Source organism: Postia placenta (assembly GCF_002117355.1).
Source record: "Postia placenta MAD-698-R-SB12 unplaced genomic scaffold POSPLAscaffold_1, whole genome shotgun sequence".
NCBI classification, from domain to species: Eukaryota; Fungi; Basidiomycota; class Agaricomycetes; order Polyporales; family Adustoporiaceae; genus Rhodonia; species Rhodonia placenta.
This window is the reverse complement of record NW_020169832.1, coordinates 203,738-226,979: the sequence shown is the minus strand read 5'-3', so window position 1 is coordinate 226,979 and position 23,242 is coordinate 203,738. Positions and strand designations below refer to the sequence as shown.

The window sequence follows — 23,242 nt, the reverse complement described above, 5'->3', positions numbered from 1 at the left end:
CGGACTACGTTCATGCAATACTAGTCGAATACTATGACCAGTCCGCCTCCTCAGATACTAACGGCGGAGAAGGTTAACCACCCAATCAGGACTCAGGATTCGGGCATCATCCCAATTACACCTATCATCAAATTCAAAGTGTATGGCCTTGATGAATCCTCATATCCTCTTCTGAAGTAATACCGCATCGATGGAGCGACAGCTGCTAACTGACGGACAGCTCAACTAGCTACGAATCATATACGCTGTGTCCACGAGCTGACTCCTGGACTCAAGGAAGGAAGTTGTGTGTATTTGGCACCTCGGATGACAAGAGCACACATACCCTGGACATCTCCCAAGGAGATGACAGCCGTCTCACTCATCGATATGACAGACACCAGCGTAGCGCGGCATCTGCAGCGTCCTAATATCTATCTTACATTGAACTTGAACAACGACATAACCAATCGGTACGAACCTGCCTCACATTCTCCATGTCCAAGTACGGATGCGGCAGCATGCATAGCACAGATTTTGAACATCCTTCGCCTGCTTGATTCGTGGCATGTGCATACGAAAGCCCATTCTTTAACGTTACATTATTCTTACTCAGACATTCGAGTGGCGGTGCCTCCCGGACCCTATGATCGACTGCGTGGCTCAGTGGCGGATCGCCCACGCGGCAACCGCCATTGAGCCACCCTTGCTATTGCCTTGCTACATCGCACAATGAACGCTTCTCACGGGTGGCGTCCTCAGCCACAAGAATGTGTGTCCGCATGTCGCGGGGTATATAATGTTAGCCATTGACCATCCCTTCCCCAGCTCTATCCCGATATCCACCACTGCCTCTGGCGCATATCATTCGCGCTTCAACACGACTATATCCTTCCCTCTCTTCGTCACATACCACCAAAGCACTACACAAAGGCGACGCCACCCTCTACCAATGTCCACGCAAGTCGTCTGCCCCACGTCCTCATCGGTCCGCCACATTAAACCCATCAGCGTGACGCGCTCACGCAAGTCGATCATCCTACATGAGGATAAATGGATTCAGAGCGACCTCAAATACCTCCCTGCTGTCTCGCGCGATGATCAGGCTGCGGCCATCGCGCTGGCGTCGATCGCCGAAGCACCTGTCCCTCGCGCGGTGGCCCACCACGCCGTCCGGCAGGCCCAGGATGCCACATCAAATCTTGCTGATGCCAGCCCCAGGTCTGCAGCGTCGGCGGATTTACTGGAGCCCACAGGATCAAAGGTGACGCAGCCAAACAAAGGCAAGGCAAGGGCCACGCGGTCTCCGTCCTCAACGAGTAGTGGCTTGAGCAGAAAGGCCAGCCACCGAGGGCCAGGCAAGGAGGCGCGCGAAAAGCAGGATGCTATTCGCGAGCAATGGAAGGCTCGTGCAAAAGCAATCGAGACGCCACGCGGTACGCAGGCGAACGACTTCCATCTATTCGTGATGAGCTGGGTGCGAAATGAGGTGACGCCATACCCAGACGATGCATGGGCAGCCCTTGTGGCCATCGCCATAGACAGGTACGTCTGTGTTGACCTTGGGCTGAGTATAATGTATGTGGCGGGCTCGCTTATGGGAGTTTGTCTGGGTGCGTCAGGTCGTTCGTGCAAGTCAAGCACTGGTTCAGCAACCAGCGGCAGGTGGCTGCGCGGAAGGGCACGAGTCGACTAGAAGATGTAGAGACGGTGACTGTCGATGGTCGTTCGTTCCGTCTGTGGCGAAAGGTTGTTGAGAGCAGTGGCCCATGGAGCGATGAGCACTTCGACGCTGCTTTGCAGGAGGTGATCCGTGGGCAGCAAGCGAAGTACGAGGCACAGCTTGCCGCGATGATCTAGTCGCGGAGCACAAAAGCCACTCATATCTGACCTCTTGCCTTGTATGTATGCATATACCTGGATGTTCTGTTTGCACACCTCAAAGTAGCGTATAGTAGGTAATCTCTTGGAGTAAAATAGGGTAACTATACAGCATCCATAATCATGCGGACATCCATTGACCACGGGGTGACTCCGGCCAAATTTGCCCACACCACGGTGGATTGCACCCGTCGCTCACATTGTCGAGGCGATATGGGTGACTATGGACTGTGATGGCTAGGACAAGCATTGTCACAACGTAGCTTATGCATATGCATGTAGTATGTAGGATGCGTTCGTCCAAGCTCGCGACCAACTCGCGACTAAAGGCGAAAGCAAAGGGCCCTCCGACGGTGTCCAGAACTGATGTAGGGCCATTGTGCCACGGTGATTCAATGTTCGGTGCTCAAAATAGTCCATGTGGCCCCGCATTGAAACCCCTTCCCATTGTCACCAATCAATCACGTTGTGGGGATGTTAGACAGTTTGGCAGTTCTAATAATGTCGTTGCCCCAGAAACCATGTTCATTCAATTTAGTCGTGATTTCGAGTTTGAAATTGATGGCTACAGTGCAATGTGGGGAAACACGTCGAACAAAGAAGATCAGAAGCTCCAGCGATCTATAATTATCGACCGGTTGCTGTGAGGGCTGCAACCCAGCTGTGTGGTCTCTTGCGATCGACTCCCTAGCATGAACAAGTTGCACTGCACGAAGCCAGAACACTCATTTCCCCGAAGTCTTCTTTGACTTAGGCGAAACCGTCCTTCAGCGTCAATCTCGAGCTTGCACAGCAGTCTGATATGCCAAGAACCTCCGTCACATTTTCAAAATATGTCCTAGTAAAAGTCCCGAAATGAATGTAGCCAAGGAAATAACCGACATCCCTTCCCCCGCATCTCCAGAGCAGTGAACCTAGAGCACCAAGCCGGCAAGCAGCCCCGCGAGTCCCAAGATGGCTCCAGCGCTGCCAGCCCGAAGCACACCTGCACCGCTAGCAGTAGACGTGGTGCTCGGTGGCGCGGTCGATGATGAGCTCGAGCTACTCGCAGTCGACGACGAGCTCGACGTCGTGTTGGCGTTGGTTGCCTTAGCGGCCGTCTGGAACGCCTCGAATGTCTTTGCTCCCGTGATAGGCGCATTCACCGCGAAAACCATACCCTGCTCGCAGTGTCTGCGCTCACACAAACGGGCATTAGATAAAGTACTTTGTGAAGGTCTACATCAGAGCACGTACCCAGGATGCCGGCAGTAGAACCAAAGCGGCGCGCTGGTGTCATTAATGGCAAAGCTGAACGTTGCGGGGTCGGATTCTGTTCCAGGCTTGTAGCCCGAGTCTACACCGGCACTGCCGTTGGCGGCCTTGAACAGGCTGCAGGGCGTAGCGAACGACGACTGCGTGATTGTGTGGTTGCCGGAAACGCTGTAAGTGACGCGAGGATAAGCGCGATACATGGGCGTTGAACAAGGCTGTGCACTTACAAACTGAAATCAAGAGTGTCTCCGACGGTCGCGTTGATACTATATTGAGTATGAAGTTAATAATGTAGTGCTTGGTTGATGGTACGCTGATAAGACATACCTGTCTGGCGTGAACGTCAAGGTACCATTTAACCCAACAGTGATGGTGTGGGTGGCGGCAAGGGCAGCACCGACGGGGAGGAGGGCAGCGATGGCAGTCAAGAAATGCATGTTAGACTAGCTACGATTGAAAAAACTGAAAGGTGCCGAGTCTTACACAAGGTCGTTAGCGTTACAACTCTCCGCCGAGACGCTGAACTGACCTTGCTCGTCAAAGCCCACAATTAGGGGAAGGTTAAAATCAAAGGGAGGGCGAAAATGCGTTGGTGGGGTTGTTGAGACCCTATGGGCATCTTATAGGCATGCTCACAGCTTATGCGAGACACAGAAGATCACATGAACAAACAAAATGCTCTGCAGACGCCTTGGTGTGGGGACGGTGGATCTATACCTGGTCGTGATAGTTACACACTGTCAAGGTCTGTAACAATGAGATCAGACACCGAGACCACACGTCGGGCGTGCATAGCAACGCTGTTCATCTCGAGAACGGGATTATGGCTAAGATCTATTTTTGGAAGGGATATAGATTTCTCTTTGGTAACGCGGGATCCAATGAGGTGAGGAGCATAGTTGCCAGTGGGACGATGGCATAGCTCGTACCTCGAGATGTCAAAAGAATGATAGGCGGCGTTTCGAGATGAGCGGATTGTGCGGGAACAGATTACTCAAGTAAGATAATATGTTATACTTGTTGTGGTGCTTCCTTTCCAAATTTCCCAAAGAGCCCAGGCAAGGCGACGTTGCTTCAGCCATTTGTACGCGTCCAGAAAAGCAAACTTGGTTAACATCAACTTTGAGTCATAGCAAAACTATCAGCTATCACAGACTGAAAATAGGGCCGCTTTAGACTGCTGTGCTGCAATTTGAAAGAGAAGGTTGTTGGTGACAGATGGTGGTAGGCGGGCAATGCAATGCGGTCGTAGCAGTGACAAGCGATACCGGTAAAACCCGGGAGCGTTCGAAGAGGTAAATAAGCTTCCCTATTTAGTATCGTTCGCTACCGGTGACGACAGGTATCCGTTACATCCCTATCCGTTACATTCCAGTGAGATGCTCGTCTGAGACCATCGATCACCCACGAACTTGACACTTGGCAGACCAGATTCTGGACCAGAGTAGCCCCACCTTTATTGTCTCGCATGGTGCTCTGTACAATGGTCAGGCTTGTTGTGGCAGATGATGACGAGACAGCGATGCACCGCCTGAGGTCCTCATCTACGGTACCTGTGTTTGCATCGCAATCATTAGCGATATATGAAATCCTGCAGGCTGCAAAGGGCTTTTTTACAAACTGAGGACGTTGTAGTAATACTAGTATTCTCTTCAGGTAGGATATATTTCCTGGTTCACATCCGAAGGGCCATGTACAGGTCATCCTGGTTTACTGGGCCAGTTCCACCCCACCTGCATCAGCCGCTTATGCACTACGCGAGCATCCTTCAGGACCCCCGCTCGAAGGCAGCATAAACGTGGAGAGGATCAACTTTTCTGGCCCGAACCAATGACGATAATATATCTATTACTCTTTATATGATTCAATGCTATGCTCCTGCATATACGGATAATTACGAGGATCCCTGCATTGTACAATTCCAAAATATATAATTATACCATGATTATGATGCTCCATTGCACCTGCTGCATAAGCTACACCTAGGTCCTGATGAAGAGTACTATGGTCCCAGGGTTGATAGCGTTAATTATGCACCTTATCTCACTGTGGAATGACAATGTCTTACTACCAGAAGCGAATGCTTCCTGGTGCGAAACCATTGGCCATCCGTAACATGCTGATTTGGCCAGTAAGACTCGAGAACTGGTAATTGTAGTCAGCTTGTGCAGTCATCTTGTATCAATATATGTGAGGTACGCACCCCGTTCCCAATAAATACCTGTGCGCGCTGCCCGATGAGCATGTCCACCGCCTGTTTCACGTACTTCTGCTCCGCATTCACTATGATATCCCTACTCGTCGCGATGCTATCCCAGTGTCCCTCGCGCGCCAGTGCGGCCTTCAGCTGCTGAACCCATGGCTCTTCGCCGTTTGTCATGACATACATATGTCTCAGACCTTGCCCCGCCTCCGATCTCCTGACCTCCTGGACCTTCCGCACGATCTGCGCGATCTCGGGGTAGCAGTGCGATTGGTAAATATTCTTGCGATCAGCCCCCTTCGTGTCCGGCGGGACTTGCAGCGTGTCCGGGAATGAGTGGAAGCTGTTGAAGCCGACGTATGTCGAGCCCCACTCCGCGAGACCCCTGCAGTGCGCTGCAAAGTCACCGCGCCTGACGTGCAGTGCGAGCAGGCCGGGAATCGGAGTGTATCGCGCGACGTGCGTCGTCACCGGCTCGGCAGTAAGGTAGGACTCAAGCACAGCTGTTGGCGCGAATACCTCACGGTTCTGATCAAATGCGAGCTCGATGAGGGACGACCAGCCGAACTCGGTGAGCACGGGGCTCGCGGAAAGCGAGGGCCAGATGGCCAGGAGGCGATCTCGATTCCCGAAGACGCTGCATTGAGATAAAAAGTTAGAGCAAGAGAGACATGGACGTGGGACACACGAACAATATGTCGAAAATGGGGCTAGAGTCCTGAGGGACCTCAACGCACGGGTCCTCGGTAGATGTGAGCACCTCGACCCAGGCATCGAGGAGCTCTTGGGCGGATGGTTCCCTGTCAAAGCGCGAGACAACATCCGCATTGCGAATCAACTTTGGATGTGGGCACACTTTGTCCCAATACTCTTTCTTGACCGCAAGCGGCGCCTCAGCGTCCCCTGTTATTGAAGCTCCCGCAGAAGGGCCTGTAACTCTCTAATCAATTTGAGAAGTATACCAGAAAACAGGATTCCATACCTCTTATCAATGCAGACACAGGAATAGTGGAAGGAATGGATGATCCATGGAAATTCGAATACGGTTTACCGGAGTCATCCCACGTATAATTTGTGAAAACAAAGCTAAACGTCACACATGTCATCAGCTAGAATCGTCGATCTGTGTTACAAGAGACTTACGAACGCCCAGCCTTAAGAGCCAACTGGTGGTTGAGTAACATCTCCTGCATTACATTCCCCCACCCGACCCCTACGCTGGTCAGAAACTTCAGTGTACACATGAGAGCCAAACGGCTAACCGCGAGCATGGTTGGCAACCCATAGATATTTCCTGTCGCTATGTGACAACGAATAGTTGGCCTGATGTTGAGGCAACTGCAGTTCGTATCGGTGAAATCGATCATATAGCGGAGGCAGATCCTCAATCGGGCTCCAGGCGATGTAAGGTAGACGCAGTGGGAGCCCAGCAGCAGCGTTGCGGTATATTCGTGAAGCGATAAACGCGGTCGTGAGTAGCACAGTCAGTGCAGCAGCGAGTTTTGTCCATGTCCTTCCCGATAGCCCACATGACGGTCTACGTTTTCGTGAAGCATGCGCATCATTACCGGGTAAAGTCCCAGGGAGTTGTTCGTACCACGAATACCTCCCAGAGAGCCTTTTGAGGGAGAGCCACATCGTCTATAAGCAGAAAGGATGAAAGAAAAAGGAAACGTGGCGAGTGAAACATGTTCACTGCGGGCGCGGTGTGCGTCAATATAGACGCTACAATGCCCCACATTGAGACAGTAGTTTGAATAATCCTACGCCAAAGCCGGACGTGACCGCGGGCTGTGCCCGATGATCAGAGAAAGCGGTATAGTCAACCGGTCCTGGGAAGGGAGTTGTTCTACCCCTACAACCACGAGCACTCGGTGGAAATGCACCTAAATTGGCACACACGCCAGGGAGGGCTGCGTGCGGGCATGGAGAAGTCACTAAGTAGCATGAGCACACAGCAGCACCGAGTACAACTCACCGTCATACATATCACAAGAAACCGTACACATGCCCCGGGCGAGGCGCGCTACTAGCGCTGCCAAGGACGTCAGTTCATCAAAATACTGCGCCACCCCAAAAACAATACACCTCGGAGCACACCCATCATCTAGGCTTTGGAAAACACGTCCATCAGCCGAATCGGAACCGCAATTGTGGCTGGCAGTAGCAAGCGGCGTCGGATCTCAAGCGAGAACAGGGTTCTTACGGTCACGTTACCGCGACGTGACATAGCCGCGCTTCGAGCGGCGCAAGGTATGATTTCATTCACGCTAGCTGCTAAGTTCGCAACCCTGACGACTGCATAGGACGATCCGGGATGCTAGAAAAATGACATCGCGTTCCTACTTCAGCGCCGCGTTCTGTTTACTTTCAGCGCTGTTAGTTTCGGGGCTTGACTGTGCAATGAAACGATCAAGACTGAGCTGTGCGCGTTGTGTTTCGTGAGAGCACAGCGAAAACTCTGGGTAGGCGGTATAAGGTTAATGAAATGATACAACACGGAGGAAACTCCACCTGTGTATAAGGCGTCTCAGTCCTATGGCAAACCTTATCCCCCGCCATCTTTGATATTCAGGGTCTATTCATATTGCTTGTCTGCCCCAAACCTGTGGCGCATTTACGTGTCACAGAGTGGCATATCTCTATATGTACACCTCTCCAGCCATGATATGGCCAGTAAATGTCCAAGCCCAGCCGCGAGGCTGGACAGACTGAAGGGCGATTTTGGCACGTGAGATAGAGAAATCATGATACAATCATGACTTACGAGCGTCCGATGTCCACAGCGCAGATGTAGCATTCTGCTTTTTATAGGCCTAGGGACAGCATGTCACGAACATTTGTCGTGATGGTGATGGAGCACATCGCTGTTGTTTGACAAAACACCACTTCATTGGTTCCGCGCCAAAATACAACATCACATTACAGTCTATTATATCAGCAGTGGACTTCTCAGCATACACTTCGCGATTCGATCCTTTTTACTTCTTGAGCAGCGCCGGCGCCGTGAGGCCCGCAGACAGGCCCTTCTCTCCTGCGTACACACCATTGCCGAGCTCCTCCCTGCAAGCACAAAGCCATCAGCAAGCTGTGCAAGGGGAGCACATGAACAAGAGATACTCACTCGATGCGGAGAAGCGCGTTGTACTTCGCGACACGCTCGCTGCGCGCGGGCGCACCGGTCTTGATCTGACCGACACCGAGGGCGACGACGAGGTCCGCGATGACTGTGTTCTCCGTCTCACCGCTACGGTGGGAGACCATGACACCCCAGCCGTCGGACTGTGCGAGCTGCGCACTATGCCACGCAAATGACGTGAGTCAGCAGGTCCCAGGAACAGGGTAAACCGTACTCACGCCTGGATCGACTCCGAGATGGTACCGATCTGGTTTACCTTGAGCAGGAGACCGTTGCACGCCTTCTTCTCGATCGCGGTCTTGATGCGCAGGGGGTTTGTCACCGTCAGGTCATCACCGACAATCTGGATGCCGCTCTGGCTCGTGAAGTGCGTCCACGCCTCCCAGTCATCCTGGTCGAAGGGGTCTTCGATCGACACGATCGGGTACTTCTTCACGTAGCTGAGGTACAGGTCCGCGAGCTCAACACCTGAGATCCACTTTGTGGGGTCCGAGTTCGGGTTCTTGAAGTCAAGGTCGTACTTGCCGTCCTTGTAGAACTCGGACGACGCGACGTCGAGACCGATCTTGATCTTGCCCTCATAGCCCGCCTTCTTGATGGCCTCGGAAAGCAGCTCGAGCGACTCCTCTGCGCCGGACACGTTGGGGGCGAAACCACCCTCGTCACCGACGTTGACGGCTACGAACTATGTCCTCAGCCTGCTATGCAAGGGGAACAACACACATGTACGCACCGTCAATACCGTACTTCGCGCTGATGACCTTCTTGAGGGTGTGGTATGTTTCCGTCCCGATTTTCATGGCCTCCGTGAAGCTTGATGCGCCCGTGGGCAGGAGCATAAACTCCTGGAACGCGAGCTTGTTGCCGGCATGCGAGCCACCATTGATGACGTTGAACGCAGGGGTAGGGAGGACGAATGGCGGCTTAACACCAGCGAGGTCCGCGAGGTGCTGGTAGAGGGGAACGCCCTTCTCCGCGGCACCAGCCTCAGCGACGGCGATGGAGACACCAAGGATCGCGTTGGCGCCGAGCTTTCCCTTGTTGGGCGTGCCGTCGAGCTTGATGAGGAAGTCATCAATTTCCTTCTGCTGGGTAACCTTGAGGCCAGACTTGATCAGCTCAGCCGCGATGGTGTCGTTCACGTTCGCGACAGCCTTGAGGACACCTATGGATGCGCGATAATGATAAACAGAATCAGCGACTCAGATAGCCACAAGGGAATCGTGACATGGAAGAGATCTTTAACAACAAACACATAACATGAATGGACAAGAGGACTAACGCCTAAACCGATATCAGGTGCATATATGCAGTCACAGCATTTTTAAGATTCATTCTGACTGTATTCAAAACGGAAAGGAGGTCGTAACGGTCCCAATAGAAAAACGGGAACTGAAAAATGAAGGAAAGTTCTCGAGTTATTAAATAGCGAACGTACCCTTGCCCACATAGTTGGCCTTGTCCCCATCTCGGAGCTCGACAGCTTCGTGGATACCAGTAGAAGCACCGGACGGCACGGCGGCACGGAAGCGGCCTGCAATTATAGTCAATTAGCTGGCCTCGCGAAATGAACGGAGAATGTTCGCACCCTTCGCCGTGTAAAGGTCGACCTCGACGGTGGGGTTTCCACGGGAGTCGAAGATCTAGCCGACGATTAGATCGGCGCTGGCGTACATGATCGACGGGGGTGCGTCAGGCAACATACCTGGCGGGCGTGTACTTTTGTGACAGACATGATGGTAGAGGAGGAGGGGAGAAGGACTGGTGTTCACGGAGGTTGGGGAGGGCTTTATGGATTGGCGGAGGCCGCCACGTGCTTCGTACCGAGGTCCTTCTGTGCGGCGACAGGGACCCATCGATGACCCGTTCGTGGGATCGATATCGCCCAGGCCACCTGCTCCGATTCTTGCTTTTCCAGAGCTGACCACTATGATGACACAAATCGGGCCATATTTCACGCCCCCAGTACACTCCAGACAAATCTCGTACCATTCGAGTCCCCATTACCCCATTGCATACTACAAACACTCCATAAATGTCGACCATCCACACTGCCCGTACTATGTGCTGCAATTGAGAAGTGCACACATGTGATGACTCTCATGCTCTTCGATGTATGCGTTCATGTGCGGCGGGGGAAGAAGATACTGAGAAGAAGTTAACCTTCCTGAATACGTGCTTCGAGCTTCTTTCGCCCACTCAAAGTCCACATCTCCGCCGACGCATGTGACCTATACCGAGATGCAACTTCTTATCAAGTAAGGCTTCGAGAGCGGCGGTGTTTTGTGAGAGAGAATGCGCGAAGATGAGCTCACAACCGGTCATCGCTGACGAGAGGAAAGGCACGAACGCGCTCGGTTGGCCGCGCCGAACTGGGACTCTCGATCATATTTCCAGATTGGGCAATGATCGAAATGTGCACCAGACTTTTCTCGCTTGCAGAGTCTGCTCCCACTTAGCATTGACCCCCTCTCGCCATGGCTCCCTCAAAAAAGACAGCGTCGTCGCCCAAGACGCGGTCCTCGTCGTCTCAGGTATCTCTTAAGAAGGTCAAGGGCGAGAACTTCTACCGCAATGCAAAGGCTGTCGGGCGACTCAAGATGCTCAACGGCGGCAAGGCCGTGAGGGACAAGGACGGCAAGATCATCCAGGCCGCAGCCTTTCAGAAGGGCGAGGACGAGACGAAGCCGGGGAGGGTGCAGCCAGACAGGCGGTGGTTTGGTGCGTGATAAATCTTTGGCTCGCGCCGCAGCGTGTTGACGACCATACAGGCAATACGAGAGTCATCTCACAAACTGCCTTGGACCACTTCCGCACCAGCCTCGCATCAAAACAGCATGATCCGTACTCCGTTCTTCTGCGGCGGAACAAGCTGCCTATGGCGCTACTGGACGATGCTGCCAATCCGAATGTGCGCAAGGTTTGTGTCGATGGTTCTATTCTCGTGCTCTCATTATCTAACGGTGGGGGACAGCGGTCACACATTGTCGAGACGGAGCCTTTCAAGGACACATTTGGTCCGAAGGCTCAGCGCAAGAAGCCCACGTTGGGCGTCGGGACGTTCGAGGAGCTCAGCAAAGTGAGTACCGCAGCTGTGGACGAGGCAGCGGCAGCGGTGGAGGCAGAGGAAGCATTAGGTATGTCTTTTTTGTTGCATATAAGTGGTTCGCCTTGGAAGAATCGGTGGACGCTCTCTACCCCTGCTGTCTTGAAGGGGGGGTGGGACCCGTCAGTGCTGCTTTGCGTCAAATTTGTCCCTGGCATAATGTCGTCTAAGATGCCTCAGGACGTTCGAGAAGAAGGAAGCTATTTTCATGATGTACCGATGGCACGCGAGGCCATATCGGGTTCCTCTACCTCTCGATGCGACTTATGGAGCTTCCGGTTGTCATTCTGGTAAACTTGGGTCGTACATGCACAACGGGCAACCAAAAACCGGTTCTGGGGTTTCTACGCAAGTCAAGCTCTTATCCCCCGTCTCACCGCTCTTTGTAGTTCCAGTCCCATCGACATCGACATCAACAGCCATTTTTGAGCCAACACACGCCGACATCATCGAGCCTATCTACGCCAAGGGCACATCGCGGAGGATTTACGGCGAACTTTACAAGGTGATCGATTCATCGGACGTCATCTTGCACATTCTCGATGCGCGAGACCCGTTAGGCACGTTGTGCGAGTCTGTCCTAGAGTTCATCCGCAAAGAAAAGGCACACAAGCAGGTCGTCCTCGTCATCAACAAGTGCGACCTTGTTCCGAATTGGGTCACGGTGCGTTCACTTTCTACCCTACTCGATCTCCGCTCACAATCTTGCTGCAGGCCCGCTACATCCAGCACCTCACGCCCCGATACCCTACCCTCGCGTTCCACGCATCACCCAACCACTCATTTGGCAAGGGCTCGCTGATTCAGCTCCTGCGGCAGTTCTCGCAACTGCACTCCGACAAGAAGCAAATCTCCGTCGGCTTCGTTGGCTATCCTAACGTGGGCAAAAGCAGCGTGATCAACACGCTCAAGAGCGGTAAGGTGTGCACCGTCGCGCCCGTGCCCGGCGAGACGAAAGTCTGGCAGTACATCACGCTCACAAAGCGCATCTACCTCATCGACTGCCCGGGGATCGTGCCGACGTCGGCGAGGGACTCGCAGACATCGACGGTGCTCAAGGGTGTCGTGCGCGTCGAGGCGCTCGCGACGCCCTCGGAGCACATCCCCGCGCTCATGGCGCGCGTTAAGCCAGTATATCTCTCGCGCACGTACGGCGTGCCCCTGCCGGACGAGGCGGACCACACGACAGGCTGGGAGCCGGAGAAGCTCCTGGACACTCTGGCGCGCATGAAAGGCCGCCTATTGAAGGGTGGGGAGCCGGACATGGAGGCGGTCGCGAAGATTATGCTGAGCGACTGGGTGCGCGGGCGTATACCATTCTTTGTGCCCCCACCTGAACGCCCTGATGCGCTGAACGAGGCGGAGGCCAAGAAGGCCCAGCGGGCGGCCATTGAGGCGAGAAGCAAGGGCAAGAAGGTGGCTGCGAAAGACGAGGAGAAGAAGGTACCGGGTGTGAAGCAAAACCTGGGATCCATCATGCAGAAAAACACGTTTGTAGCCGAGGACATCAGGCCGCTCGAGATTGACGAGGAGGAATCTGTAGCAGAAGAGGAAGAGGAGCAGGAGGAAAATGATGATGACGACGCGAGTAAAGGAGAAGAAGGCAAGGAACTCACCTGGAATGACGTCTTCAAGGGTGATGGCAATGCGGAAGAAGAAGTGCCTACAATCTTCAGCAAGGTCAGCGACGACGAAGACGCTACCGTGTCGGAGCAAGACGAGCCATCCGACGCTGAGTCAGAGGATCAGCCAAAGAAAGACGCACGCATGAAGACGAATAAGGTACAGTCTCTCTCGATTACATGGATTGTGTATATCATATAACTCTATCAACAGCGTAAGGCGACGAACTTCTACTCGTCCGCCAACGTCAAGAACAAAAACCGCCACAAAGCGTCTCTCATGAAGTCGCTACAAGGCGGCGACCGCGACGCGCGGAAACGTAGGAAAAAAACATGAACGAACCCTCCACATATGTAATCGCGAACGTGCATTGTTAGCGACATCTCTCCCTTTTGAATTCATTGTCTGCTACTCCGGATCATGCTGTGAGCTACCGATCAAGTAACGCTATGCACGTCTGGAGCGAGTGATGTAAGTCCGATGACTGCCAATAGTCTGACTTGGGTCTACCGTCCCTAAATGTACTTTTGTATCATCTGGTCCACCACTGTCATCGATGTCCCAACTGTTGTCAACGGTTCGTTTGCACTCTGGCCCCAAATCTCTTGATCCCACGCCTTCCCAATGTTCAGCAGCTGCGCCTGCAGCACGGTATTATCGTATGCCGTTCCATTCCCCGTGATGTCTGCCAGATACGTCACAAACGTCTGCCACCGGGAAAGGTAGTACGTCCCCACAAGCCCCGCCCACTGCTTCGACGCGTAGTCGTTGATCTCGCCGTCGGGGCCCCATAGCGTGATCTGATTGCGGGCGTTGTACTCCAGGTAGTCCGCGTACGTCGTGTTACCGTTCGCGAGGCTGCGCGCGTCCGAGATCCAGTTGCTCAGCAGATAGTAGGGGCTTGTGTATAGTAACGTGTCGAGGTCCGTTATGACGGTGAGTAGAGGTTGTCCAGCTGCGTTGACAGATGCTGACGTCGCACCAGATGAATAGTACTCCGACACCAGCACGGTGTAGTAGCCGATGAACCTGTTCACGAGGAGCTGACGCGTGACGTCGACAACATCGTAAACGAACTCGGGGACGGTAAGCAGGAGCGGGTTCTGGGCCGCAGCCTGGACAAGATTCTGCAAGGCAGGTATAATCGATGTGTTCGTCTGGTACGAAACTTCGGTCGGATGATGACCAGTGGCATTGGTCAGCCCAGAGATGCTTGGTGAGAGTTCCACGATGCTCTTGATGACCGCCTGGGTATTGGGGTTGGTGTTGCTGTACACCGTCGTACTGAGTATCGTCCAAGCCTCTTGAGCTGAGGCAGGAAGGCTCGCCACCGTGTAACGGCGGGAAACCCAAGCCTCGACGTAGGCAGTGATGTTCAGCGAGGTAGACGACCATGCCTGGTCGAGCAGGAAGTCATAGACAATCTCGTTGCCCTCCTGCCCCTCCATAGTCAGGCCCATGCCTTTCATCGAGCTCCCAGCGGTATTCAATGCAGCGAGCGGGGCAGATGCCAGCTCAGGCAAGTTGCCCTCCATGCCCATGTTCCCGCCGTAGTCGTGCAGCTCGCACCAGATCCACTGCTTGCCATAGTACGAGTCCGTGCGCTGCCACTGCGGCGCCGCCTCGGCGTACAAGTCGAGGATGATCATCGAGTCGGAGCCAGGCACCGCGTTGAGGAACGCAGAAATGCGGTCGTCCGTCCAGAAGCTTTCGTCGGCGAAGAACAGCCAGCCCTGCATCATCCACACTGCCTCTGGGTCGGCCTCACGCAGGCTCGCGAACGTGCCCGCGGAGATGTTCGCGAGGTATCCCGTGTCCCCACTATACGGGCTGTTCTCGTTGTACTGGTCGAGCGTGTACACGTGCGTCAGGTTGGCGCCGAACGCCGCCTGCTGCTTTGTGATGAACGATTGCTGCATAGTCGCAAAGAGAGGGTCGAACGGCTCCAGGAAGGACGTGTCAGTCAGGCTCGATGGAAAATCTGACCACTGACTGCCGTTCACAATTGACGCATTCGGATAGAGCCTGGCCATCGCGTGAGGGACGAAGCCTGTGAATGCGGGCAGAACCGGTGTCATACCGAGGTCGGCCATGCGCTGAACGATTTGTTGCTGCAGCGCGTACTGGTCGTTGACCCACTGCGTAGGCAGGTCGCCGCCCCAGCTTCCCTGGATGTTCCCGAAGCGATTCCATGCCTGAAAGGCCGGCCCCGAGAGGAACGATGCAATGTCGGTATCCGTGAGGCCAACTTCCTGGAACACCTGGGTGAGGATGTACTCGTAGCCGACCCAGGCGAGCGGTAGGTTGACGCCGCGCAAGGCGAGCCAATCGAGTTCGGCCTCCCACTGTTCCCAGTCCCAGAACGCAGCGGTGTAGTCGAAGGTGACCGTATTGAAGTGATACCTGCGCATACGGTCAGTATATAGGCATGATATAGAGGGCACTGCCCACCTATATGGCACAACGGCGCTGCCATCTACGGGCTGGCCAACCTCCGGGAGCGTGGCAGGTAACTGGTTCAAGCGAGAACCTGTCCACCAGATGTCAACGCCTCCGAACTGTGTCGCATACCTGGATCGTTCCCCGACAATTATAACCAGCACCTCATTGGACGTGTTTGGGAACTTACGTGTAGAGACCGCGCGCACACGCACTGACAGTTGTACACTGAACAGTTATCCCCCCGCTTCCACCAACAGTATCACTGATAGTGAACGCGTCGCCGTCACCTTCTATCAAACTGAAAGTGAACGAGTCTTGATGCTGAGGGATCTGACGCTGCACAAGCGCGTATATTCCGTCCAGGCTCGTCGTCGCTGCATGTGCGGGCGCTGCGCATAATGCTGCGACGAGCAGCGGGAGAAACCACTGCATTTCCTGGGGGAGCGCGGTATGTGCCTCGGTGACCACGGTCGAGCTTTATATAGTTCATCGTCGTCGAGGGTCCCGAAAAGCATCAGCGATAGCAGGGACGTCGACCGTGACCACCATTGGACGGGTCCATCAGAGAGGCACAAGCAGCACATGCGAGCGATAACCGAGAGAGCGCAAGTCATTGACACGTTCGTATTTAGATGGCTGAGTTCTATCGAACGTTCATATTGACCACGGCAGCCTCGGAGCCTTGTCGGCATATGAAAGCGAAGTTCCTGCGATAGGTAGTACATTGAGTGTATTGTTTCGCCTTGAACGACATTGGCAGCACATGTTTTTGCATGGCGACAGTTGCCCAAGAAAATAGTAAGAAAGTAGTTTGGATTACTGCGAAAAGTGTTCCATGCATTGCGCTGCGGAGTACATCGTAAGAGTAGACAAAAAACATGTCACAGGGATATGTCGACATGCCGTAACATATGAAATTGAATCACGACACTTCCTAACCTGCTTAGCCATAGCCAAATCTCGAGAGAACAGGACTCGAGAGAGTCACTGGCACTGTCTCAACGGTCGAGCGATCTAACATCGAGCAGCGTGGCATATCTCTCTGAGAGACAACAAGGCGGTTCAGCAAATTTATATACACGCGACCGGCGTCTACTGTACGTATTCCCACGATTGGACTTTTGGGCGCTTCGGGATCATCTATTTCTTGACTCGGAGCTCAAACCATGGCGTGGGTTTCCGCAGAGTGGCCGCGGGGTCAAGTGTGCTGTGGTCAAGTGTTCAATGTGCCGTGATCTTAATGCTACGATAAGGTAAAGTTCTTAACATACAATAAAATAAAATACCACCTCATTGAAACCATCGAATTAGGTGCATAATGCGCTCATCAAGCACGAGTACGCGGACTGCTCGCACAGGATAGCGACAAGGGATAGCTTAACGCATGGTATACACGAGCAGCTTTATAGATGGGTCAAAAGCGCATTGCTAATCTTTCCCTTGATTTCCCGTGGCGCAGAGGAAAGTGAAAGTGACTCCCTGAGGCCACAACCTTCCCTGAGAGAGCCCCCATGTCGGACGAGATCGACCTACCTCGAACTGGTGGCGCACCCATGCCCGGATGTGTGAAAGTGAGACCTTTGTTTATGGATGCATCGACAGACGAGAATGCTGTCATGTGCAAACGTGATACGACGCGATCCTCATCGCGTCCATTCTTCATCTCGAGACTACTGGACTTGACATATCCTCTACTGCCATTGCCGAAGCCAACGCGTGAGAATCAGTCGCACGTCATCTATTCGGGTCTACTCAGATTGACAAGGACTGCAGTCTCTCCAAAGCCTTCGATCGCGAAGATGTGCGCCATGATCTGATCTACGACTTACACGTGCATCTCGCCTTGACTTTGTGTGAATCACTTGGCGAACCTCCACTACATGTTTGTTTCTCCAGGTTCTTGTGGCTATATCTCCTGCACGACAGCCGGGACGGGGCCGTCAAATGTGTGCGCTCATGAAGCCTGGAGGCTACTTGATCGCATTGGTTTGGCCGATTGCGAACCAGCCTTCGTATCTCAGGCCGCCATTCCTTGTGCAGCTAGAGCATTACATCGATGCCCGTGGTGAAAATTGAAACAGGTGCTTGGCAAGGTAACAGATCACGTCCTAGGCTTTCATATTGGCCAGGAGCGATCACTCGTTCACAAGTTCGCCACGGTTGACGAGCTTCCAGCATCACACAGGAATCCCTTGTACATTTCCATTACCATTGACATTCACTAGTCGCTTCCTGATGCATGATGGTCCGAATGCTTCTGCTACAAGTCCGGCATTTATGTCATGCCCTTCGTGGGTCCGAAAGACCCTTTCTGTTGCTTTTTCTTCTCCAGCGCAGCCTCGTCCTCCTCCTGGAGCTCCGCGTCTACCTGTGCCCCTCGCGAAGGCTTGTGGCCCTGTCTCGTCGCGGGCTCGAGCGGGTTCGTGACAGTCTTCGACTCCGCTTTGCGATCTGCGTCGCGCTCACGCTTCTCTTCGCGCTGGCGGCGGTTGTCGAGAGTCTGGTCATCTCTGAAATGATGCGTCAGGCCGTCGCAGAAACGTCAGTTATCGACACGACTGACTGGGGGTCGAAGATGTTGTGCGCGTGCTGTTGGCCGGCTTCGTACCGGGGAGGCGCCTCAGTTCCGTGAGGCCTATGAATAGATGAACTCAACACCTGGCGTGTATGTTCCTGCCAGCTATGGCGTACGTACCTCTGGTCTCCATCGTTGTAGACCTGAGGGTTGCCGACCTTTGATTGCATTGCTCCGGAGGACATGATGAGTGATGATGCAGATGTAAGAGATTGCGTCTGGATCTGTGACACGTGTGGTACTAGTTCGTGGAAGAGGTGGGGATGCAGGTGCGAAGTCCAAGCTTTATATATGTCCCTGGGTGGACTCGATCGCGACGTCACAGTGAGCCATGCTGGTGACGTCATCTGGAGTACTGAGGGGGCGGCGCGTCCGCGGGAGGCGTGGGCTTGGTGTTGGAGACCTGCAAAGGACGTGTCAATTTGTCAACTACCATTCTTGAGCGCGACTGCCAGGTATACGTGCCTATCAGGTCGACCTTCGTACCTTAGACTTCCTATGTGCATCGTTCGTCGGCAGACTCAAACTCTTGACGCGTCCAAGAATATGAAGCCAAGTAGTACATTCTAGTATAGTCCATATCAGGCTGTTCAATTCGTAGAATAGGAATTGGATAATAACCGAAGACTCGATATACTGTAGCGCTGAGTGTGACGCTATTATTTGTATTTGTGGTACATAGAATTCGACGCTCAATAATCACCCAAGTGGGGCAAAGAGTAGCAAGTATAAGGCGGCTATCTGTACTATAAACATCATCTACACCCAGTCATCATAAAAGGGCCGGAAAACAAAGTGAGAACGAACTCTATGCTAGGCCCGAGAATCACTGACGATCGGGTATTCGTGGCGATGACGCGTTCCAAGACTGGGGTCAAGTGCATATCAGAGCGTCTGAACATAGTAGGCGTTTTAATATATAGTTTTATTTTCGACGACAAAATATACATGGTGACAATTACACAATTACACAGTACAGTGTCCGTTGCACGACTACTCGTCTTGGCACCCACTTTCGTGGAATGTGCACTCACTGTGGAAACCATGGGTATTGAGCACATCGCGCAGGACGGCTAAGCGAAGAGCTCAGATAGAGTTCGAATAAGGAGCAATAAAAAGACGCTGCGAGTTAAATACGACGTTGAAGATATGCGAATGTAGTAAAGTCCGTGAAAATTGGGCATGCGGCGATCCTGCTTGTACCGGAAGGCGAGCTTCTACTCGACGCGCGATAGTACGAAGTTGAATGCGATGTATGTTGACTGAGTACGTGAAGCTTGATGATGCGAAAGATCGATTGATAATTGAAGCTTGCAGTATGATGCGATGCGAGATAATGCATTGGGAGGTTTTCCGAGTTTTCAAGGACTGACGACGTCGCCGCTGATCTTGCCGCGTAATATGTCGATGCAGATGTTGCTTAATAATATAGAATGCTAGGCGAACGACTCCGTAACGCGCTTAGTATCCGTAGTATGCGCGCTGTGAAGATATTTATTAGCAGGGCAATAGGCCGACGAGAACGTTACCAACCATCCGGTCGCTAGAGGAGGCGTAAGTAAGCCATCATGTAGATGGAATGAGGGGGTATAGCTCACAAAAGCCAGATAACCTTCGAGCCCGTTTTGCAGCCGCGGAGGGTCACAATGTGCCCGCGAATAGAGTCGTACAAGAGCGCGCGCTGGTCTTTATCCGCCTACAAATCACAATTAGCTTCACTCTGATCTACACGATTGGGCGGAATTCGTACGTTCGGCAACACGCTCGCAATCAACTGACTACCGGTTACGGAAAGAGCCAAGTCGACGATCATAGCTCTGCGACCGCTATACGGCCATGCTTGTTAGCGACCAGCCTGACGCACCAATGAAAACACATGATTACCTCTTGGAGGGCTCGCACATGCGGGCTATGATCTTGTCCAGTGTCTCCTTGCCTCCCTCCTTCAATGCCTTCGTGACAGATTTAACACCTTGCTCGTTAGTAGCAAATTCGAGCATCCCGCTAAGGAGATGTTCAAGAGTCATGTTCTGATGCCTTTTCGATCCGTGTTCCAGAACTGAAATTCGGGTCAGTGAGCAGTTGCAAGAAGTCATAATCAACGAACTGTGTTGGATACAGTAGGAGCCCCACTGGCTCTTGGCAACTTCAGAGAACACAGCAAATCCTTGGTTGAGCAGTTCTTCAACGATCCCGTCTTTAGCTGATTCTTCAAGGTTTTCGAATGCATGCTAAACGAACGAGTTGAGCCTCTCAAGTAAGATTTCATATTTAATTGAAGGACGTGCCTGAACGACCAGAGACCCTGTTTCGTGGCAGGCTAAAGCTGCCCATTTCCCTTTCAGCGACTTGTTGACGCTAGATCCGCGTGTGAGAAGATTGCTAGCTTCAATAAATTAGTGGCGCTTACTATGCGAAGATGGGAGGCGCAGGAGGCGTCCATGTCAATTCCATGATCTGTGAGAGAATCAGCGGCTAACAGAGGATGGATATTGTCTAGTCGTTCGCACCTTACTCCACACATGCGATGCATGCTTATTGACAAGTGTCTGGGCGGGGTCGTCCAGGAGCAACTCCGAAACAATCAAGAGACGAATGTCTTCTTCGCAATCGAGAGCTTTCTGGAGAACATGACAACCGTAACAGTTGGTAGCGAGGTCCACAACTCGACCTCTGTCGATTCAGTGGAAGTGAGATGGGCATAAACACCATGCTCAAGGATTGACAAACCTCATACAATTCACGATTTTGCGTCGCTCTTCCGGACTTGCGGACGCCTCGAGACACCTCTGCACGGCCCAGTTGCCAAAGCTATAAATTTGTGAGCATCACGGAAGCGTTATGTGAGAAGCGACTGCATACCGATGAGCCATCATCTCGAATCCTCTGGTGCATATAGCGTCCACGATCTTCGCACGTTCAGTGCTGTCGGCTACCTTGAGCTTCTGCTGCAGGAATATGGACGCTTGTTGATCGGACGACTTGGTGATACGTTGAACGAAAAGAGGGTACGGCGGCGCGGAAGAAGGATGGAGGAGGGAGAGGAAATTGATGGGCTATGGACAAATATGTGTGTTAGCACGCGCAAATGCAGAACGCAAGTAATCTTACCTCGTGCGACTGTGACTGTCCGCTAGAATGAGTCAAACGTGCTACAGGGTCGCTTGTCGCGTTTGAATGGAAATCAACATGTCTCTGCTCCGGCTGAACCCACTCTGAGGAGGTGCGAAGGCGCTGATGCGGCCAGGTCTGCTGAGGCAGAGGCAGGTTCTCGATGCGACATTGCACAGGCTGCGGAATGGACTGATAAAACGGCTGAGTTGTCTGCAGGGGAGAAGACACTTCGGAGATCGGTTCGAAAAACGGGAACACGCTCGCTTCTCTCTGAAGAGACGGGTTGCCGTGAGAATGGCGGTAGGAAGCGGACGAAGCGACGTTCTGCGGTCCTCCTATGAACTCGTTGTATCTATGCGAGAAGTCCGTCTCATAATAACGGTCGCTCTGAGGCCCCGGTATTATGCCGAGGCCGTAATTGTCGGTCATTTTGGAATCAAACGTTTTGGCGGGACTGAAGTCGGTCGGCGTCAAAAGGGCGGACGAGTTGGAGACGGGCGACAGATCTGGCGACGTCTGCAAGGAGAGAGGGTCTTCAGGGAGACTTGCAGGTGGGTATGGAGCAGGTGAGTGGAGGTTCAGCGTTCGCAAAAGCTGTTCGACGTGCTAGAGAGACGAAGACGGGTGAATATCGACGCATATATGCACCAAAATCAACACGAACGATCTCGTCGAAGGTTGGAGAACCCTTCTTGCGGCCATCACCTATGGCTCCGACGTTCTTGCGAAGATGGCCGTTGAGACCAACCGGACCAAAGACATCCTCGTTACCATGAACAGAAGGGAACGAGCTAGCGCGGCGGGCATCCGGGCGCGTTGAGATGCCATTTGGGTTGACCCGAGTGAACGAGTCAATGGCTTTTGACCAGGCGGTCTCAGAAGGCTGCGGCTGAGGAGCCCATATAGAGGAGGAAGTGCCGCGCGACTGAGCGGGGAGGTCGAAGAACGGGTCGAAGGACGCAGTCTGTGCGGTGTGCTCCATGGCGACAGTGAAGAGCGATGGTGAGAGAGGACGAGATGGGGGATGGAGAGACGAGTTGAACCACGGCGTCGCGCGCCTTATATGGGGCGGGCGGGGGTTTGACAGGCCGTATCGTGACGCCGCCACAAAGTGATCGAATTTGCACCCGTCGACGTCCAACTTTGGCAGTGGGCATGCCTAAGATAGAAACTTGTTGCGGTTCTCGCGAGGTGATGAATTTGAAAGGAGAACATACGAGCACAAGCAACGTCCATCAGATAGAATGCCCTTTTGGGGAGTCACATTAGCCTCCAAAGAAGCACCGCCGCGGATCCCTTCCATACCGACGTCAACGTCCGAAACGCGCCCCGCCGCCGTCGTCCGTGCCAGGCTTGGTCGCAGTGCCATCAATGCTGGGAATCTCTCGTCGTGTTGTTCGTAACCTTCCTCTTGCGCTGCGAAAAGAAACAGATGCTCCCCATGTGCACTCGCAAAGTCTCCAAAGCGAGCCGCGTGAGACTTGACATGAATCATGCTCATCAACGTCGGTTTGACAGCTGCCAGACAAATGTACCACTCGGCTCACGTGAGACCTCGTACAACAAATGCGGCGCCGCCGGCACGTCAGTAAATTATTTGTGGCGGACACAAGTTTCAGGTCCCTCTACTCCGAAGACCTCTTCAAAAGAAGAGGAAGCCAGTCTAAAGTCTGGCTTATCGAGGTGGACATGACGTACATGGTGTATTGCCGCATATTTGCCAGTACAGAGTACACGTGGCAACACACCCGTAGACGTATCATGCGAGCACGGAGGCTTAGATCGGGACCGCATGCAATATTAATCGAAGCCATTGTAGGAAACTCGAAGGTACCGAGATCAGCGAATTTCGATGGCATAGTGTATCGAGATCTCCTGGATTTGTGACGCGGGCCTGGCCGGAGCATCTGACGCCGAGAGACCATC

General features: G+C 53.2%; 9 protein-coding genes across 9 annotated transcripts; 2 read left to right on the top strand and 7 right to left on the bottom strand.

Annotated features, from left to right (window-relative positions):
- Positions 1 to 931: 931 nt before the first annotated feature.
- Positions 932 to 1,839, top strand: POSPLADRAFT_1128201 (hypothetical protein; the record flags this gene model as incomplete). Its single annotated transcript, XM_024483715.1, has 2 exons — positions 932 to 1,524; positions 1,602 to 1,839. 2 exons carry the CDS (start codon positions 932 to 934, stop codon positions 1,837 to 1,839), a joined length of 831 nt encoding a protein of 276 aa, XP_024343635.1.
- An 809-nt stretch (positions 1,840 to 2,648) lies between these two features.
- POSPLADRAFT_1175527 (hypothetical protein) lies at positions 2,649 to 3,693 on the bottom strand. Its single transcript, XM_024488363.1, has 5 exons — positions 3,644 to 3,693; positions 3,442 to 3,592; positions 3,342 to 3,380; positions 3,097 to 3,282; positions 2,649 to 3,033 (listed from the first exon to the last, which is right to left on the bottom strand). The coding sequence occupies exons 2-5, from the start codon at positions 3,549 to 3,551 to the stop codon at positions 2,775 to 2,777; spliced, it is 594 nt and encodes a 197-aa protein (XP_024343634.1). The 5' UTR covers positions 3,552 to 3,592; positions 3,644 to 3,693; the 3' UTR covers positions 2,649 to 2,774.
- A 1,488-nt stretch (positions 3,694 to 5,181) lies between these two features.
- Positions 5,182 to 6,955, bottom strand: POSPLADRAFT_1129442 (hypothetical protein; the record flags this gene model as incomplete). Its single annotated transcript, XM_024483844.1, has 6 exons — positions 5,182 to 5,289; positions 5,318 to 5,954; positions 6,055 to 6,247; positions 6,300 to 6,403; positions 6,461 to 6,530; positions 6,580 to 6,955. 6 exons carry the CDS (start codon positions 6,953 to 6,955, stop codon positions 5,182 to 5,184), a joined length of 1,488 nt encoding a protein of 495 aa, XP_024343633.1.
- Positions 6,956 to 8,190: 1,235 nt separating this feature from the next.
- Positions 8,191 to 10,191, bottom strand: POSPLADRAFT_1068248 (hypothetical protein; the record flags this gene model as incomplete). The annotated part of the gene is made up of 7 exons (XM_024482286.1): positions 8,191 to 8,380; positions 8,442 to 8,615; positions 8,675 to 9,134; positions 9,190 to 9,621; positions 9,895 to 9,990; positions 10,045 to 10,099; positions 10,162 to 10,191. The coding sequence occupies 7 exons, from the start codon at positions 10,189 to 10,191 to the stop codon at positions 8,299 to 8,301; spliced, it is 1,329 nt and encodes a 442-aa protein (XP_024343632.1). The 3' UTR covers positions 8,191 to 8,298.
- Positions 10,192 to 10,933: 742 nt separating this feature from the next.
- POSPLADRAFT_1164062 (hypothetical protein) lies at positions 10,934 to 13,601 on the top strand (the record flags this gene model as incomplete). Its single annotated transcript, XM_024487804.1, has 6 exons — positions 10,934 to 11,177; positions 11,228 to 11,376; positions 11,431 to 11,593; positions 11,982 to 12,226; positions 12,277 to 13,344; positions 13,399 to 13,601. The coding sequence occupies 6 exons, from the start codon at positions 10,934 to 10,936 to the stop codon at positions 13,519 to 13,521; spliced, it is 1,992 nt and encodes a 663-aa protein (XP_024343631.1). The 3' UTR covers positions 13,522 to 13,601.
- A 99-nt stretch (positions 13,602 to 13,700) lies between these two features.
- POSPLADRAFT_1030090 (glycoside hydrolase family 89 protein) lies at positions 13,701 to 16,059 on the bottom strand (the record flags this gene model as incomplete). Its single annotated transcript, XM_024476713.1, has 3 exons — positions 13,701 to 15,588; positions 15,637 to 15,756; positions 15,815 to 16,059. The coding sequence occupies 3 exons, from the start codon at positions 16,057 to 16,059 to the stop codon at positions 13,701 to 13,703; spliced, it is 2,253 nt and encodes a 750-aa protein (XP_024343630.1).
- Positions 16,060 to 16,767: 708 nt separating this feature from the next.
- On the bottom strand, positions 16,768 to 17,775 carry POSPLADRAFT_1037746 (hypothetical protein; the record flags this gene model as incomplete). Its single annotated transcript, XM_024477255.1, has 4 exons — positions 17,401 to 17,775; positions 17,087 to 17,343; positions 16,939 to 17,014; positions 16,768 to 16,880 (listed from the first exon to the last, which is right to left on the bottom strand). Coding segments are annotated over exons 2-3 (247 nt in total), but the record flags the coding sequence as incomplete, so codon positions are not given.
- A 127-nt stretch (positions 17,776 to 17,902) lies between these two features.
- Positions 17,903 to 18,387, bottom strand: POSPLADRAFT_1129720 (hypothetical protein; the record flags this gene model as incomplete). The annotated part of the gene is made up of 3 exons (XM_024483873.1): positions 17,903 to 18,137; positions 18,191 to 18,262; positions 18,323 to 18,387. The coding sequence occupies 3 exons, from the start codon at positions 18,385 to 18,387 to the stop codon at positions 17,903 to 17,905; spliced, it is 372 nt and encodes a 123-aa protein (XP_024343628.1).
- A 1,276-nt stretch (positions 18,388 to 19,663) lies between these two features.
- Positions 19,664 to 22,298, bottom strand: POSPLADRAFT_1051006 (hypothetical protein; the record flags this gene model as incomplete). Its single annotated transcript, XM_024480106.1, has 13 exons — positions 19,664 to 19,684; positions 19,736 to 19,745; positions 19,801 to 19,898; positions 19,953 to 20,028; positions 20,087 to 20,261; positions 20,310 to 20,433; positions 20,497 to 20,560; positions 20,613 to 20,659; positions 20,713 to 20,875; positions 20,933 to 21,013; positions 21,065 to 21,258; positions 21,314 to 21,922; positions 21,981 to 22,298. 13 exons carry the CDS (start codon positions 22,296 to 22,298, stop codon positions 19,664 to 19,666), a joined length of 1,980 nt encoding a protein of 659 aa, XP_024343627.1.
- Positions 22,299 to 23,242: the final 944 nt, after the last annotated feature.

Coding starts and splice junctions, on each gene's coding strand:
- POSPLADRAFT_1175527 (XM_024488363.1), bottom strand. CDS start 3,551: ATGCATTTCTTGACTGCCATCGCTGCCCTCCTCCCCGTCGGTGCTGCC. Junction 3,381..3,441: donor TTGACGTTCACGCCAGACAG/GTATGTCTTATC, acceptor TACTCAATATAG/TATCAACGCGACCGTCGGAG. Junction 3,283..3,341: donor GACACTCTTGATTTCAGTTT/GTAAGTGCACAG, acceptor CGTCACTTACAG/CGTTTCCGGCAACCACACAA.